This window comes from Anolis sagrei, chromosome 1, assembly GCF_037176765.1.
Source record: "Anolis sagrei isolate rAnoSag1 chromosome 1, rAnoSag1.mat, whole genome shotgun sequence".
Lineage (NCBI taxonomy): Eukaryota > Metazoa > Chordata > Lepidosauria > Squamata > Dactyloidae > Anolis > Anolis sagrei.
In genome coordinates, this window is record NC_090021.1 from 197,205,424 (window position 1) to 197,222,644 (window position 17,221).

The following is a 17,221-nucleotide window of genomic DNA, read 5'->3' on the forward strand; positions in this document are numbered from 1 at the left end:
TAAACACATTCAAGACATAGCCTTATAGGTTCAATTGAATATCAGCAGGAAGCAGGAGTTTCATAATCAAAATTTAGAATCAAATGCAATTCAGCTACTTGAGCCAAAGAAATGTTGTAAGATACAAACTTAGGCACATGCAACTGAATTGAAAGAAATTGCTTCACTACTCTCTCTTCAAAGCAGCCACTCCACATAATCTAAACATACTATGTAGAAGAATATGGAGGCTTGCCAAATGGGGTCAACTCTGGTGCAAGGGACTGAAAGTGGATAAAAAAATCCTCCCAAATCTGACCAAGGCATCTCCTGTGTACAGTGGCTAAATATGGAACCGATCCTATTACTCAAATCAACAGTAATAATTCAGATGTTTTCAATCTGAAGACTTCACCTCACAAATTATGGCAGAATTATCTGTTCTCAGAATGAATCTCTCATTTCCCTTGAGAAGACAAAATGTTCATGATGTGAGTTCAAAGCTACAGAATCAAATCAAATTTCTGTCCATTATCAGTGATTATAAAGAACAAGAGTTGTTAGTCTTCAGCGAACTAGCAAGTGACCCTGGAAGATTCAGTCCATGGAATGGCCCCTGCAAATTCCCAGTGGAGACAAGTGGCAGTGGTAGGAGACTTCCTGCTGAGGGTAAGAGAAGTAGTGGTTTGGAGGCCTCACATAATGTCTCAAGTGGTGTGTTGTCCCTTGGGGCAAAAATCTGATGTAACAGAGAGGTTGATAAGACCCATCAAGATTGCTGTCAGCTTCCCCATCCTTTGGGACCATGTGGAAATAATGAATATTTCACAAAGGATTACTAGTCATCTAGATTACAAGGCTCTTGCTAGGAAGCTGAAGACCTTGATGCACAAGTTGTCACTTCATTACTTCTCCCAGATGAAGGATATGATCCAAGAAGGGAGAGAAGAATAATGAAGGTGAATAACTAGATGGTCCTTGTGGTGTCTTCCACCTCTATGATTCTATGAAACCATGCCCACACTATGTATCAATCAAAAGAGCAATCTCAGTATGTTTCAGGGATGACTGGGAGGAAGTGTGGGAACAATTATGTCAAGTTAGTACTCCAGGCACAAAAAGGTTGATCTGTGATTAACAGCTGTATTATAATCTATATAGATAAAGTGATAGTAGAAACACTGCCCAGTTGCAACAACAAAAATGGGCATATAGTCAATTCTGAAATGAGCAGAATGAAATAGCTGAGTTCATCATCTTGCCTTGAGTTTCAGAACCTGGTTACTGGAGGCTAGACAAACCTAGCCTCAGAGCAAAAAGGCCAGATGGATTTTAAAGCAAAAATTCATAGTGGCTACTGAAATCATGCCAAGCTCCACTCCTCCACCTTCCCTCCCTGGATCCCTAATAACCAAGATGAAGGTCGGTCTCAGTATCAAAACACCAGCTGATTGGTCACCAAATTACAACACAACATTTTAAAACAAGATGAGGAACAAGTGCATGCCATTCAGATCATTATCAGTAGAGGATCATACCTAAATAACTCCAAGGGGAATGGTAGAAATTCCTAATTAATATATATTTCCTTCCAAGCCTAGAGCTTGGAAAATTTACATTTTATACTATAACTCCAAGAATTCCCTGGCTATTGTGGCAGTTGTAGATCAAAAATGGTAACTTTTCCAAGCATATCTCAAAAACAAACAAACAAAAACAACTTAGCTACCTGTACAGCAAAAAAATCCAGTTCACTCATGAGTGTCGTTAAGCTATTTCTTTTCACAACTATTCAAGGGAGGATACGCCTAACAAATTACATGATTATTTCCAAGGTAATATCCAAGATAACTTCAGAGCACAAAATACTCAGGGTCTTTACTTACCCAGGTAAGTAAAGGATTGACATGGTATCAATACTTTAGGCTCCAATTATGATGTAAAGGACCTCCCTCTGTGAAGGGATTAGACTTTCATTGTGTCAAATGCAAATATCTGTTCATTCAAATTTTAAAAAGTCAATGTTTTCGGTGTGCTTTCTGAACTGTTTCCTAAAATTAACTTGTAATTAGCATGGCCATGGACATTAGCCACACATAATAACACATGGAAGTGAGATAAAAGAAGGTTGCCACTATCTGCCTTGGCCTAGCACGACAAGCTGTTTCAAGCATAAGCACTTCAAGGAACAATTTGTAATGACTTCCATACAAAATCTCACCAATTGTTACGGTAAAATGAAACAATTTATATTAGTTCAAAGCATGAGTTTGTTGACAGTCCCCTCGAGTAGTCAGCTGGGATTTACTCACACCAAGTGTGGAAAACTATGCAAGGGAGGGAGGCCACCACTCCAAACCAACACGTTTAGTCATGTCTAAAGTGGACAAATCACTTCCAGCCTACTATTTGGCTGATTTGTGCCCAATTTTGTTTGTTTCAGGGTGTGTGTGTGATGAACTCTCAGATGTTAGAAGAAAACTGTTGCATTTCAGGTTGTTTTGGCAGCTTTCAGGCAAGCTTCTGCAGACCATCAGGAGTCTGAGGCTGGGGATTTAGGGTAGGAGTCTGGTGTTGTTCCTGAGGATTCTGGGATTGTCAGGGCAACTGTGGATGTTCAGTTAGAGACAGATTCGGAGGCTGACAGGTCTGAGCTAGCTTGTCCAAGAGAACCAATGTCGGAATTTGAAAGGAATGTGTTAATTGGAGATGTAGAGCAGTGTGACTCCCCTGAGTTAGATAGAAGAAAAGAGATTTGTCAACAAAGACAGATGGTTGAAGGGAGACGCTGTTCTCTCAGACTGTTATCTAAGAAAGGCCCTTCTCAGACTTCTCAAGGAAAAAGACATTATTCTTAAGTATAAATGGGGGTTGATTTGGGTTGATTCTTCAGAGGAATCAACATCTAGTAAAGGGAACAAAGCTTCATGGGCCTTGGATTTTTCTATGTGGTTTTTCATGGTTTCAAGTGTTCTTTATGGTTTCTTGTATTGTTCCTGGATTCAAGTGGCATCATGGATTCATGTAACTCTTTGGATCTTTGTTATGTTTATCATGTACTTTTAATCCTCTGGATTGTTTTGTGTGCCAAGTCTTCAGTTAAAGACTTTGCCATGGCCTTTTGGATTATTGCTTTCAAGTTTTAAAGTTACTTTTATATGGACAATATTTTATATTATTTTAAATGCTTTTATTCTTTTGCTGAAGCTATTTTTGATCTTTAATAAACTGCTTTGCTTATATACTGAACTCTGGAGTATGAGATTGGTTAAAGGGTGCCTTCCCAGCCCTGGTGTGTGACAAAACCACTGCTCTAGATCCTCCAATACAACTTTATGGTATACTGGGACTGAAAGTTAGATAATGTAATGTTTTCGGTCATATCTCCGAGTTCATGTAATTGTGATCCATCTGGGAATGTATCCCTTGAAGTTTCAGGAGTCTTACTGTACACTATTGAAATGTATTGTGGTAAACGTACTTTAAATAGGAATTGCTTACAAGCTATACTTTTACCATTATGAGAACAAATCATGAGACTTAACCTTTTTAATGGTTTGTACTTGTGACTTTCTTGGAAACCACACACTGATGTGCTTTAAGTAGAGAAACAAACACAAAGTCTGTATAATGCTCAATGGTAAGAAGATAGAATATACTTTTGAGTAATAGCTATACTGAATTAAGTATTATTTTCTAGGAGATATGCTGCAAAGTCATTATTTTAAAATTCTGATTTCTAAAATGGTTTTACTAGATTATGTAGCTGCAAAATAATGGTAAGAAAAGCAGTATTAAAAGTTCAGTCAGGCTCATAGGAGAAGAGCTAATACAAAATGACATTTCTGGAGAGCTGGAGCATTTGTTTCTCAACCAACTTTTAAATCAGCATAAAATCAGGGAATTATGTAATAAATAGTTCATGAGTATAGATGGTACACGGCTGATGAAAAGACACTACTTAAGAAACATTCTAAAGCTGATAAGTTTTTGGAAAGGGGAACATGTTAAAATCAATACATTACATATTCCACGGACATTTCTTCTTAATATTGCAACATTTTAAAAAGAAGTACTTCAGAGTTTTAAAGGATGACATAGCAAGTTCACATATCTACAGAAAAATGAATTATAAGCACAGTTCAACTCAATTTTTCCAATCCCATTTATTTCCATGAGATTTGAGCAAGTTACAACTCCTGAACCAAAAGAAACGGGGATATGAAAGATGCAGTCTCAGGCCCCTTCCAAACAGCTGAATAAAATCCTACATTTTCTGCTTTGAATTGGAATATATATGGCAGTGTGGACTCAGATAACCCAGTTCAAAGCAGATATTCTGGGTTATATGGCTGTGTGGTAGGGCCCTTAGTGATATTCACTGTTTTGTGTGATTATCAGCAATAGATTATGCAAGACATTAACATTTTGACAAACCCTAAGTCATCAACATATAAATTAGTGTACATAAAGTTTGCATGATGTGCTTGTTTTAAATGTAATGCTTTTAACCAATTTACATCATACTGGGCAATTGTTGACGATCTCTAAAAACAAAATAACTGAATGGTTCTATAAGTCCTACAGATTTTCCCAAGCAATACATGATCATTAAAAACAGAATAGATTGGTGAATTAATTATGGAAAAAACTAGCATTTAATATGCTCTGAAATGCTACTGTCGATAGAAGATGGGTAAAATGATAAAACTATAAGCTGTTCATTTATTTCGTAAGTCTGTTAGAATAAAAGCCTAGAACACATAAAGTTAATATTAATCTTCACAAAAGTCTCAAAGTATCCAAATGGTCTTAATGAACAATGATGTTAAGAATAATTATCACAATCTACAATACTTTTACATTTATGGTGTGGCATTTATTTATAGAGACTGTAAAACAGTAAAATGTAAGGTCAAAGAGAAAATGTTTAGTTAGCACAGGACATGATTTTGAAGCACTGCAAATATTGTATATAAAAAAACCTACCTCTTTGCTTTCTTCCAGATCTGACTCACTGCTGAACTCCTCGGTGTTTAAGTTTTCAAAATCTGATTCTCCAACCGCAATGGGCACAGTCACAGTAACACTTGGGTTGTTTATGAATGACATGTAATCACTTTCATCAATTATGTATTTTTCCACACTGCTGCCTATGCCACTAGTTGTTCCATTGCCATCTTTCAAATAGTTGAAATCTTTGCCAATATCTACAATGGTATGGTTAGAAATGCAGCTGTCTTTCTTGTTGTTCAGATCCTCAAGAGGTTTGATTTCATCCAAAGCTTTCTGCTTCCTCACAAAAGCCTTTTGGACAAATTCACGTACTTTTCTTTTCACGTAATCGATTCCTCTCTGAATCCTCCCCACAGCAATCTGGAGGTTGTTCATTTCATTGTCATCATCAGTAGCAGCAAGATTGTCTGAACTAAAAGAGCTCAGCAGCAAGGCAAGAAAGAGGTTCAATACCTAGTAGTGGAAAAAGAAGGCAGATGGTTTTTCGTAAGTGACGTAAAATGATAAGAGCTGTTTGAAGAAGTTGGTATATCAGCTTTGGCCCCTTATACACTACCATATAATCCAGATTATCAAAGCAGATAATCCACATTATTTGCTTTGAACTGAATTATATGAGTCCACTGCCATATAATCCAGTTCAAATCCAATAATCTGGATTTTATATGGCAGTGTAGAAGGGGTCTTTGTTTCATGATTACTCTCAGGTCAATGACATTCCATTATATGCTTTTCCTAGTCTACAATCTGAAGGTCCAGTTTGCCATCCTGAATAGCAAAAAAAAAAAAAAAAAAAGGGGGGGGAGTTATGGGCCTAGACCTTTGCTAAACCCTGCAGTAAACAAAGCTGTGCTCTCAAAAGAAAATAGGCCTTTCAGAAATGTGCACTTTCAAAGAGATATATCTGGCAGGACATAGATGCTAGGAGAGATGCAAACAATTATCTATCCTTTGGAGAGATTCTCTACTCACCTGTCCAGTTTATGGAAAAATTGTGTATGTGTGTATATATAAAACAGACTCAGTACCATACAAATGAGGCCACAAATTATTTATAGTAAATCTTGGGCATCTTTTGGGGATTTTTTTTTATTATAGGTGTCCCCTACTTATTTAACTAGTTAGGAACCAGAGCAGTCAAAACAAGAAATCATCAAAATGTGGAAACCTTTGTCATGTTTTGAGTTAATTCATTTTCATTTGAAACATGTTGTATTTCACATGCATTTAAACTTTAATTTGGGTTTAATTTAATAAAAGATGACCGAGCAGACCATATGCATATGGTTTCTGAATATAATTCAAATTGGTTGAAAAAGTGGATGTCAAAAAGCAGGTTATCAAAAAGTGAGGAGTGTCTGGATACACAAATTATTAAAAGGGATGGAAAGTTACAGAATCAAGCAGCAATACAATGTTTGACTTAAAATGTGGATTGAATGGATACATACCACTAGGTTTCCAATAACCATGACCATCATGAAGACAGTAAGGCACATGGTTTGTCCTGCAACCTCCATACAGTCCCACATAGTCTCTATCCATTCTCCACAAAGTACCCGAAAGACAATCAAGAAAGAGTGGAAAAAGTCATTCATGTGCCAGCGTGGAAGCTCACAATCATTTGAGATCTTGCAAACACATTCCTTGTAGCTTTTGCCAAACAGCTGCATTCCAACCACAGCAAAAATGAAGACTATGATGGCCAGGACCAAGGTCAAATTTCCCAAGGCACCGACTGAGTTGCCGATAATCTTTATCAACATATTTAATGTTGGCCAAGATTTTGCCAATTTGAAAACTCGAAGCTGAAAAATAAAAGCACAGTGTTCAATATCAAGACCAGTGTTCATTCAATTTTCATTTAATTTACTAAATAGTTATCTTGGTCTAAAATGGGAAGTTGTCCCTAAGCATTCTTTTTTTACTTCTGTGGTTGTTAAAGGTTATGAAAAGCAGATAATTACTAGTGACTTGGAAAGTGAACACTTGAATCTTATGCACACTTAATCTGGAGAGAAACAAGTTTAACTGGATGATATTGACTTCTTAGTAGAGGTGTGCAATTCAGCCAAAAGGCATGCCATTTCAGGGTTTATTGTCAGCTGACCTCTCAGTCTGTTTACTGGGAAGTTACTTGAATATAAAGGGATGCTGCCGTTTTCATTCAGCCAAAATTTGGCCTGTTGGCTACAATGGGAAAATTACAAGGTTCAGTCCTCAGTCATTTTAAGAGCCTATCTGTATGAAACCTGCTTCACTTTTAGACCCCATTTACAACTGCAGGTCTGCCAAGTTTCAAAACAATTCACCAATCCATTGATCTTTTGGAATTATTTTAATTTTTAACCATAACATATTTTTAAAATAAGAAACATAAGAATGGGTTCTGGGAATTGTAGTCACTGCTTGTGTCCATTCTCAGCCAATCAGAGTGTGGACACAACCAGGTTTTTATTGGCAGAGAAACAGAGAAAGAAACTTCAACTCCCATCATGATCTGAGAGGAACTAAGAGACTTTTCAATGCCCACCCCATGCAAGTGCTGTTGGGAAAGCGAGTTCCCATCAGGGCTGTCTATGAAGATGGAGGAGCCTAGGAAACCTTCCAAAAAGAAATGGACGGGTGTTGTGTCTGCTGGGGAGAAAGGAAAGATGCTGCAATCATCTCTAGGAGCCCCACATAGATCCCTGTCTCAGGTATATTGCAGACTTAACTCCTTCCTCTCCAGGACCCCATAAAATCTGGCTCTCTTAATCCGTTTTGCTGGGTTTTTCAGCTCCCTCCTCCCTGTTCTGTTTTCGGAGATTATATGAAATGGACCACAGAATATTACAAATCATTTTTGTTCCAACTGATTTGGGCCCATATCTACTTCTTAGTAAACATGCATTGACTGTGCTTTCAGAATACCGCACTATTGTCTGCTGATTCATTCATAAGCACTCCAATCCTTAGATAAAATGCAAACATGAGTAGTAAAATAATATAGCATATACATTAATAATCCTATATTATTTACCAGCCTGAAGGATCTCAGGACAGAAAGTCCTTCCACATTTGCAAGACCCAGCTCCATCAAACTCAGGCTGACAATGATGCCATCAAAAATATTCCAGCCTTCTTGAAAATAATAGTAAGGATCCATGGCTATTAGCTTTAGGAACATCTCTGCTGTGAAGATGCCAGTGAACACCTACACACATAAAAGTATGATTTGTCATAATCCCCTGCCACATTCATCAAAACTTGCACTGAGAAGGAGAAAATACAAGCAGCAACATTATTTTTTTTTTAAAAAAAACCTCCAAAAGTGAATTTCTTCATCATGATCTTGAGAAGTAAACCATCTTTTCAGCATTTTAAGGTTATGTTTTTTTTACTAAATTAAAGATCTTACTATGGTGTGGTATACACCAACTTGAGCCTCTGAGCTATAACTTTTATTATGATATAGATATATTTCCTGCTGATTTCAACAGAAGATTTAGGTGCACTTACTTTCCTTTGAAATTAAAAGGAATCATGGTAAGGCATTGACTTCAGCTGGACCTAAATGTGAGTACTTCGTCTGGATGCAGCATGGCAAGTTCAACCAATTTCAGTCATTTTCCAATAAATATTTGTTTTGCTGTACTTTAATCAGCAAATGGGAGACTTACCAAGTTTCCAACAGATAGCACATTATTAAACTGCGGAGTCATTGGGTAATGTTCCATGGCCATAAACAAAGTGTTCAGAACAATGCAGATGGTGATAGCCAGGTCGACAAATGGATCCATCACAATCAAATTAACAACATGCTTTACTTTTAACCAGGAATCACAGCAGTCCCAGATTAAGCACATGTTAGCAAATTTATACCAACATGGAGGGCATTTCTGTCTGGATTCCTCAAGTTCTGAGGGAGAGTGAAAGAGAAATAAGGCATTAAAACATTTCTAGAGTAATCCAGTTAATTCAACACAGAATCACGTTTGAGACCTACTTTCTTCTATAATGTGTATCTATGATTAATTAGCAATCTTGGTGTTCTGAAAGACCATCTTAAGCAAATGTGGTCATAAAAAGTAACTGAATTAAGGGGACAGCAAAATGTAGATGAAATCAGCAAATCCTCCATGTGTTATTTGTGGTTATGCTGCATACTGGACAAAAATTGTTTTTAAAGCCTTCAACAGTTCCCTAAACTGAATTACAATCCTTTATTTATTCTGCCAATATTATACAGGTTCCTGCAAAGCAGCATACAATTTAAACTAAACAATCCCAATTTGAATTCATAGGTTTATCAGGAATCTTCAAGACATTGTAGTTCAACAGGATAGGCAGCACAGAGCTTCACGTGTCCCCACTTGTTTTTGCAGCTCCTGGCTTTCCCTCACTAACAAATTTGCCAGCACTTTTGGTAAATTCTGACACCATTTCAGTAGGAGAAATCTCAAACTTCACCTTTAAAAATGCTATGAGGAATGTGTGCCTTATTTTCAAACTAAGGCTGAATCTACACTGTTTTAAAATCCAGTTTCAGAATGTCGATTAATTGCATTGATTTTGGATTATATGGCAGTGTTGGCTGATATAATCCAGTTCAATGCAGTTAATCATATGCTGAAATTGAATTATAGGGCAGTGTAGATCCAGTCTGAATGGTCCCTTCAGAAGCCTTCAAAAAGCACAATTCATCTTGAAAACAAAACAAATCTTTCCATGTGGCTAGTTTAAACTGTTTTCTTTGCCCCTAGTGCTGTGTTTCATTTCAGTGGTGCCATGCCAACTGGCTATTAGCAATTAGCCTTCTTGCTGATGCTGGGACACTTAGAATAGTTGGTACTTGTGATGCAGAATGCCGCAGGACAAAGATCAAACTTCATGCATATCTACAGAAGCTCTCTGTTCTGACTTAATAGCCCCTCTTCAACCATGTTTTCAGTCCCTTCACATTGGAAATGCTGGTTTTGGGGACAGAAACAGCTGGAGGAGTTGCTGAACTAGACATTTGCTTCACAATCACCAGTGAAACACCCAAATCAAGGGTTTGCTGCACTAAAGCTGCGAGGGTCTATTAGCCAAGAGTGGGCAAAACATAACTCTGGTCACCAGAGATCTCTAAATGAAACTTTGAATTGCCATGCATGCAAAGAACATCAGTGGAAACCAAACAGTAGGTGCAGATAAAGATAAGGAGACATTTAACAATTTGCCATTTTAAAACAGAACTCCAGTATCTCTTCACCAGGTACTGGAAAACTATTAATAGCTTAATTATACTAAAATCTCTCTTTTCCTCGAATGGACCCAGGTCAGTTGACATGGCTGTCCTCCCCCCACCCCTGGAATATTCACATAATAATCCTGTGAGACAGGTCATGCTGGGAAAGACATGACTGGCCAAGAGACACATCATGAGTTTCCAAGTTTTGTGGGGTCTCGAATCCAGTTTTCCTAAGTCTCCGTCTAACACTAGAGACACTACACTTCCTTGCCTCTCAAGTCTACATACCTTCCATTGTGTTGGTGAGTATACTGGCTATGCTCATTGCTCTTTGTCTTGCAGTAGGATCAGAGAGAAAATCCATGGACATATGGTAAGAACTTGATCGTCTTTTCCTTAATTCTGTTTCTGTGGTAGTACCCTGAAAATAAATTAGTTATGAATGTAAAATTGTCACCTTATCTTGTAACTCTAAGATGTACAAACCAATGGTACCATTAATATCCATGACACTTTTTGGACAGGTTTCACAATTCTGGGCATGTGGTAGAGATAAACATTCACATATCTTGTTATTATTATTATTATTTTACCTCTGGCAGAAGTTGACCTGTGGGTGACATAAGAACGGGAGGCCCACCAACTAAGGAAACCACTCCATTGCAGTCAACTGTACTATGCATTTTTCCATTGGCTGGAAGGACAGGCACCATCCTCGATGAGCGACTGGCCTGGCTAATGTTACTGTTGCGCCTCTCGCCATGTCTGTGAGGAACAAAGAGGGAATCTCTTCTGCTTTCGTTGTCTTCAAAGGTGCTGTGCTCATCATCCGCGAAGTCATTCTCTGATCCAATATCCTTTGCTCTGCCCCTGAAGCTGAAAAGACTTGCTCTACTGCTGCGCCTTGGGGAAAACAGGGAGCCACGAATGCTCAGCAAAGACTGCATGGAAATGAGAGAAAGCAACCAAAGGTCAGGAACATCCACAAGTCTCACATGAGAAGAAGGGGAAGAAAATAAATATCCCAGGTCAAATCCCAGACCAAGGGCTGGTTTGAAGCAGAAATGCTTTCGGCCAGCTCCAGACTTTGTGGCTCCTGCAGGTCATACTTGGGAGTAAAACTCAACAAATTCAATGGGACTAATTTTAGCAATGGTCAGTCTACGCCCCAGTAATTCAATTGGTTTACTTAAAATATTTCTAAATAGGTTCGTGACCTTGAAGAGCTCTTTTAAATTTGAACAAAGCCTGGAGTGGATTCACCACCATACAGACACAGGAGCCACTAGACACTATGAGGCAGACTGATGAAGTAGCCACAAGGCAATAGAATCACAAAATCATAAGAGTCGACAGGGACCACAAAGGCCATCTAGACTAACTCCTGCCATGCAGACACACCAACAAAGTACTCTCAACAGATAGTAATTCAACTGCTATTTAAAGACCACCAAAGAAAGAGAACCCAACCTCTTCCATTTTTGGCAATCTGAATCCACTGGTTTGTCTTCTAGTTTCAGGAACAAATGAAAACAGGCTTATTCCATCCTCAATATGTCATCCCTCCAAATATTTAAGAATGGTTACAATAGCTCCTCTTTGTCTTCTCTTCTCCAAGTTAAACATTCCCAGGCAATTCCTCATAAGGCACGATTTCAGATCTAATACCACCTTGCTCATCTTACTCTCAACACGTTCCAACTTGTCACATCCATTCTGAATTATGGTGCCCAGAAGTGCACAGTATTGTAGGCGAGGTCTGATCAAAGCTGAATAGAATTGTACTCTTACACCCCTTGATCTAGACCAGGCATGTGCAAACTTCTGCCTTTTAGGTATTTTGGACTTCAACTTCCAGAAATTCCAGCCAGCTTGCCAGCTGTTAGGAATTGTGGAAGTTGAAGTTCAAAACACCTGCAAGGCGTAAGTTTGCTCATGCCTGATCTCGACACTATACTGTTGATGTAACCCAGATTTGCACTGGCCTTTTTGACACCTGCACTAAATTGTTGACTTATGTTAAACTTGTAGTCTCTTTGGGTTCGGTCCTTGAACCAATAACAAATCCTTGACCAGCTTGTCTGTACAAATATTGTGGCAGACCTTATCAAGATCAAAAAAACTCTGTCACTGATAAACGCACTAAGGAGAGATTAGTTATGTGGGCAAGCAAAGGGGGAAGAGAGGGTACAAAAAAGAACATGTGAACCCAAGATCTGGTTGTATTGTATGAGACCATCATTGGGCACAAAGTGATCCAGAGCCTCATGGCACCAAAATGTAGAAGATTTAGTGGCTTATTTTAAAATAAACACATAAATAAACAAACAAACATACCCAGCCATACTTCTGAATATACATTCAATAGATGGAGGGTCACACATTTTCCAGTTGGCCCAATATTAATTAATATGTAAATAGAACACAACATGGTCTGAATACCTGATGTGGAGAAGAGAATCTTTTCTCATAGGTCAATCTGTTCCCTTCAATTGAGAATCGAAAGCCTTTCCTTCGGATGCTATCCTCCGATTCAGATTTGTGAAATTCATCCTCGTCCTTTTCATCTCCTTCAGATTGTTCTCGCTGTTTCCTCTTTTTCCGTCTGTTTCTCCTCTCTTTTGCACTTTTCGAACTCAGCTTTGATGTGGCTGACGAGCTCTCCGAGAACCCTCCTACACCACCAACGTCACTGAACTCCCGGGATTCATCTGCGGCAGCAGCTAAAGCAGCTGCCTGTTGTGTGAAAAAGTTAAATACATTTAAAATGCACAGTGCTAATCTGTTAATACTATTATTGGAGTTTCTTTTTTAAAAGAAACAACTCTGATGTTCATTACACTAATCCAATGTTCCAAGGGAAGAAGAATGAGCTTACAAAACAATTGTGCAAAGGTTTAAAAATCCAAAGAAACAGTCCAGGACATTGCCAAATTTACCAGAGGATGTCACGTTCAGCTCTGACCCAAGGAATTTGCTGCCTGAAGCAATGACCTCCCTCAGCCTTGCTAGGAACAATAGATTTTTAAAAATCTTGATGTAGCATTCATCTGTATCAATCCTAACCTCATTTCTCTCTCTCTCTTCATCCTTAGGATGCCACCTGAAGCAGGCCACTTCATTCTGCAGTTCTTGCCAAATTTACCCTCAAATTACTAGATTTCACTTGAGGAACACTTCCCTTTTCTAGCCTGCTGAGGAGAAAAGGAAAGTGGCCCATGCCTCCCCGGTGGTACTGGGCATCAGTGTCTAATCCATTCTCTGGTAATTGACAGTCCACAAGGAAAGAAGTGGACACCGAAATGGTATTTGTGTTCTCTTGCTGGACAGGTCAGGCCTATTAAAAGCATGTATCTACATAGAAAAGTCTGAATACTGTCCCAGCAAAATGTAGAAGAATAAGGGGCAAAAATCTCATTACTGCATCTGACCAAGCACCACCATAAAAAGTGCCTGTTCACTAGGTCTGGTCCCACAGCTTGTCCCTTTCAACAGAAAGGGTGAAATGGGGAAAATGTTAAATCTGTAAAGCCAAATTAGAGTCAAGTACAAAAAGCACACTTTGTGATCGGTTATTTCTATTACATATTTTTCTGGAAGAGGCTCATTTTGTGATGGGAGCTTTTGGAGAGTGACCCAGTGAAGAAGGAACAGAGCTCTTACAACAGTTCTGCCTGAAACTTTTGCCTGAGGGGGATTACTTTACAATCATTTCATTCCTGTTCAAATGGTCCTCTCTGCCTCCTATTTAAATATTCTACCAAGAAGTTATCCTGAAATGTTTCAAGTTCAATAATGGTTGATGTTAAAAGCTAAAAGAATCCTAATTCAATATTGTCATGAAATATATTATGTATCTTTGAATGGAATTGTATGAAATGTGTATGAATGGGGCCTAATTGGGCTGAAGATACAACTATACTCAGAAACTGCAATTAAAAGTTGTTGAATGGCTGACATTGATAAGAACTGTGACAATGATTAACTGTTGAACTTTTGGGAAAAACAATGTTTTTACATCTGTTTATCGGAGACAATGGCTCTTTTAAGTTAAGGAAATGTTTAAAAGGTTCCTTATATTAAGAAGGAAGTCAACACAAGGCTGCTTATGTTTGCCAGCACCAATTACAAAGAGTCAAAATCTGTTCAGGACTTGATGGAACCAGGATGTTTCAGATTGGAAAAACATGATGCAACTTTGGAACAACCTCAGAAGAAATGCTTCTATATAAGAGACCTTATTACAATCCAAAAATTGCGACCAGCAGAGGCGCTGTTCATCTGCCATGCTCTATAGAGAGATGGTGTGTGGAGAGTGTCAGATCTACAATGGAAAGCAGGATTCTGGACACTTGCTTGGCCTCCTTTTCTCAAGTGAAGAGAAAGGAGTGTGATTTAGGAAGTATTGTCATGATATGTTTGCGAGGAGTCAGTTTCTGATCCTTGGCATTGTTCTTAGGGAAAGAGGATGCATTTTGGCGTTTTTGTGTTTTGGAAGCTTCAGAAATATTGGAAATCTGGCCTAACCAGGTGCTTCTCCAGGAGGGAGAAAGAATATGGTAATATTTGAATGTATGCATGGTGATGGATGAATATTTATATGGGTAAATGAATGCTAAGTAAATATGTAATTCCCCTTTGTTTGTTAACTAATATAACTGAAGGCTGTTTGTGCATTCAATGTAGTTACATAGAATCTGTATGTCTGTATATCTAAATGTTGTTCTGAAAAGTTCTGATACCCTTTCTCTTACTGGAAAATTGCAATAAAAAGAATCTATGCTTTAAAGTTATTGAAAATTTATTCATAACAATATGATACATCATTATTTTTACACACCATCCCAAATGAGCAGAAAACGAACCTACACATGACTATATTTCATCTTAAAGCTACCTGAGCTTCTTCTTGTTGCTTTTTGAGCTGCTCAAGCATCTGCTGAAACTCTGCCTCTTTCTGCTCAGCTTCTTCCATTGTGGCTTGATTCTGCTCTTCATAGGCCATGGCAACAACAGCCAGGATCAAATTGATCAGGTAGAAAGAGCCCAAGAAGATCACCAGAACAAAAAAGATCATGTATGTTTTGCCGGCAGCTCTCAAAGTCTACAAAAGAAAATAAAGTATACATTATTTTCAAGTGAGAGAGCACATCGCTATTCATGATAAAATGAGCACTGGCCATATTCGTATTAGCAGTGGGGTTTTTTATTCCAAATTAGCATACTGCCATATGTTGCTCACATATGTTGTATCTGGAACCCAGCAGCCAAACTCTGTTTTAATCTATGCAATAAATATGAAGCTACTGTAACCACCACTGCATTGTATATTAATGTATAAATATACAGCAGCTCTTTCCTAGCATGATTCAAATGAACTTGTAGATATCAGATGTAAAAATGTTCAATTGTAATTGTTTTTAAAGCAAGGAAGTGGGGACAGAGGAGATCTCCAAAGAACTGAACCTGGTATATAAAGCCATAGTAAGAGATAAAAGTCTTATTCTTAATGGTACTGCAAATGTAATAATCAGGAATAATCATATCCATGGTAATCCCAAAACAATTAGTTCCCTAGGACAATGGATAAGATGACATCTCCTCCCATTTCATATCTAGAAGCTGACTGAACTGGGAGCTCAAGCTTTCTTCAATACCTCAGAAGTGATAAGATAGATTTCAGTATACTATCTGTGACATGGTAATAGAGCTTATCTTTGTCATAATATATTTTAATCTTTTTTGTAATTACTTCTTGTTTAAGCTGCCCTGAGTTCTTTAAATAATGGACAGGATAGAAATATTTGAATAAATAAATAAATAAATAAAGCAATATGCTTACATTCTCAATGTAAAGGGTTGCTATTCTATCAGCCTTGATGTGATTACTAATCACTCCTTTTTCGTAAAAGTACTCACCAATTGGTAAAGATTTTCCCAGTAGTCCTGAGTCATCAGTCGAAAGAGTGACAAGAAGGCCCAGCTGAAGGTATCAAAACTTGTATAGCCATAGTTGGGGTTTCTACCGGCCTTTACACACATATAACCTTCAGGACATTGACTAGAGAGAGGAAAACAATTGCACCATTATCCTAACAAATGCACACTTTAATAAAAGCTGATACTTCAACAAGTGATGAGTCAGTTGTCAGCAACATCAAAACATGTTACAACTGTCAGCTTATTCTGTGTAACATTTCAAGATAGCCAATAAGAGGACCAAAATGTTTTCAACACTGACTATTGTAACTAAATATCTCTCTCAAATCCTTTTTGTACCCCATTATGGAGGGATGGGTAGCTAGTAGCCCTAAAGCTATTATTGGATTCCAAGCATCGCTCACCACTGGCTATGCTGCCTGGGCTTAAGCTGACTTCCAAAACAACTGTTGAACTACATGTTTCCCAATACTGGTCAACAGAGATATCAAAAGTAAGTCAAAACCATACGTAAGAATAAGGAATTGGGGACAGTGTGGAGATATTACTTTAATGTTCTTTGGGGAACAACATACCATATATTCTTATGTATAAGGTGACATCACATATGAGCTGAAGACATGTTTTGGAGCCAAATTATGGATTTTTATATGACCCGTGGTTAAGTCCAAGGGCATTCTGCGGAGAGGTGAAAGCACCAATACCAAACCATGGACCAGCTGACATGAACATTTCTCCACCCAGGCATTCAATAAGGCCAGCAGCGGTCCCATGACAAAGAGAATTAAGGGAGTTGGAGCATCTTTTAGGTTCTCCAAGGATGGACTAAGCCCTTGCCTTTTGCCACTGTACTCATTGGAGGGAATGGTTCCCTTTTTTGTTAATAGTGAAGATACAGTATTCACAATCATCAGTAGATAAGTTGACCCTAGTTTTGGGGGTTGATTTTTTGAAAAAAAAATCTAGACATATACAAGAATATATAGGGTAATAAATACAGTCCCCTTCATAAATGTTGAGCAGTAGTCTTCTGCTAGAAATATTACAGATTTTAAAGGGAAAATTTAAGTT

The 17,221-nt window shown here is 38.1% G+C and overlaps 1 protein-coding gene across 3 annotated transcripts in view; it reads right to left on the reverse strand.

Annotated features, from left to right (window-relative positions):
• SCN2A (sodium voltage-gated channel alpha subunit 2) overlaps positions 1–17,221 on the reverse strand; it is a 125,873-nt gene that overhangs the window by 31,938 nt on the left and 76,714 nt on the right. For all 3 annotated transcript variants that reach the window (XM_067471896.1, XM_067471899.1, XM_067471902.1), the window contains exons 9-17: positions 16,130–16,271; positions 15,108–15,314; positions 12,653–12,946; positions 10,804–11,151; positions 10,499–10,631; positions 8,658–8,896; positions 8,018–8,191; positions 6,447–6,803; positions 4,969–5,448 (exon numbers count right to left, since the gene is read on the reverse strand). In XM_067471896.1, the coding sequence (XP_067327997.1) occupies positions 4,969–5,448; positions 6,447–6,803; positions 8,018–8,191; positions 8,658–8,896; positions 10,499–10,631; positions 10,804–11,151; positions 12,653–12,946; positions 15,108–15,314; positions 16,130–16,271 (2,374 nt within the window). The remainder of the gene's footprint in view (positions 1–4,968; positions 5,449–6,446; positions 6,804–8,017; positions 8,192–8,657; positions 8,897–10,498; positions 10,632–10,803; positions 11,152–12,652; positions 12,947–15,107; positions 15,315–16,129; positions 16,272–17,221) is intronic.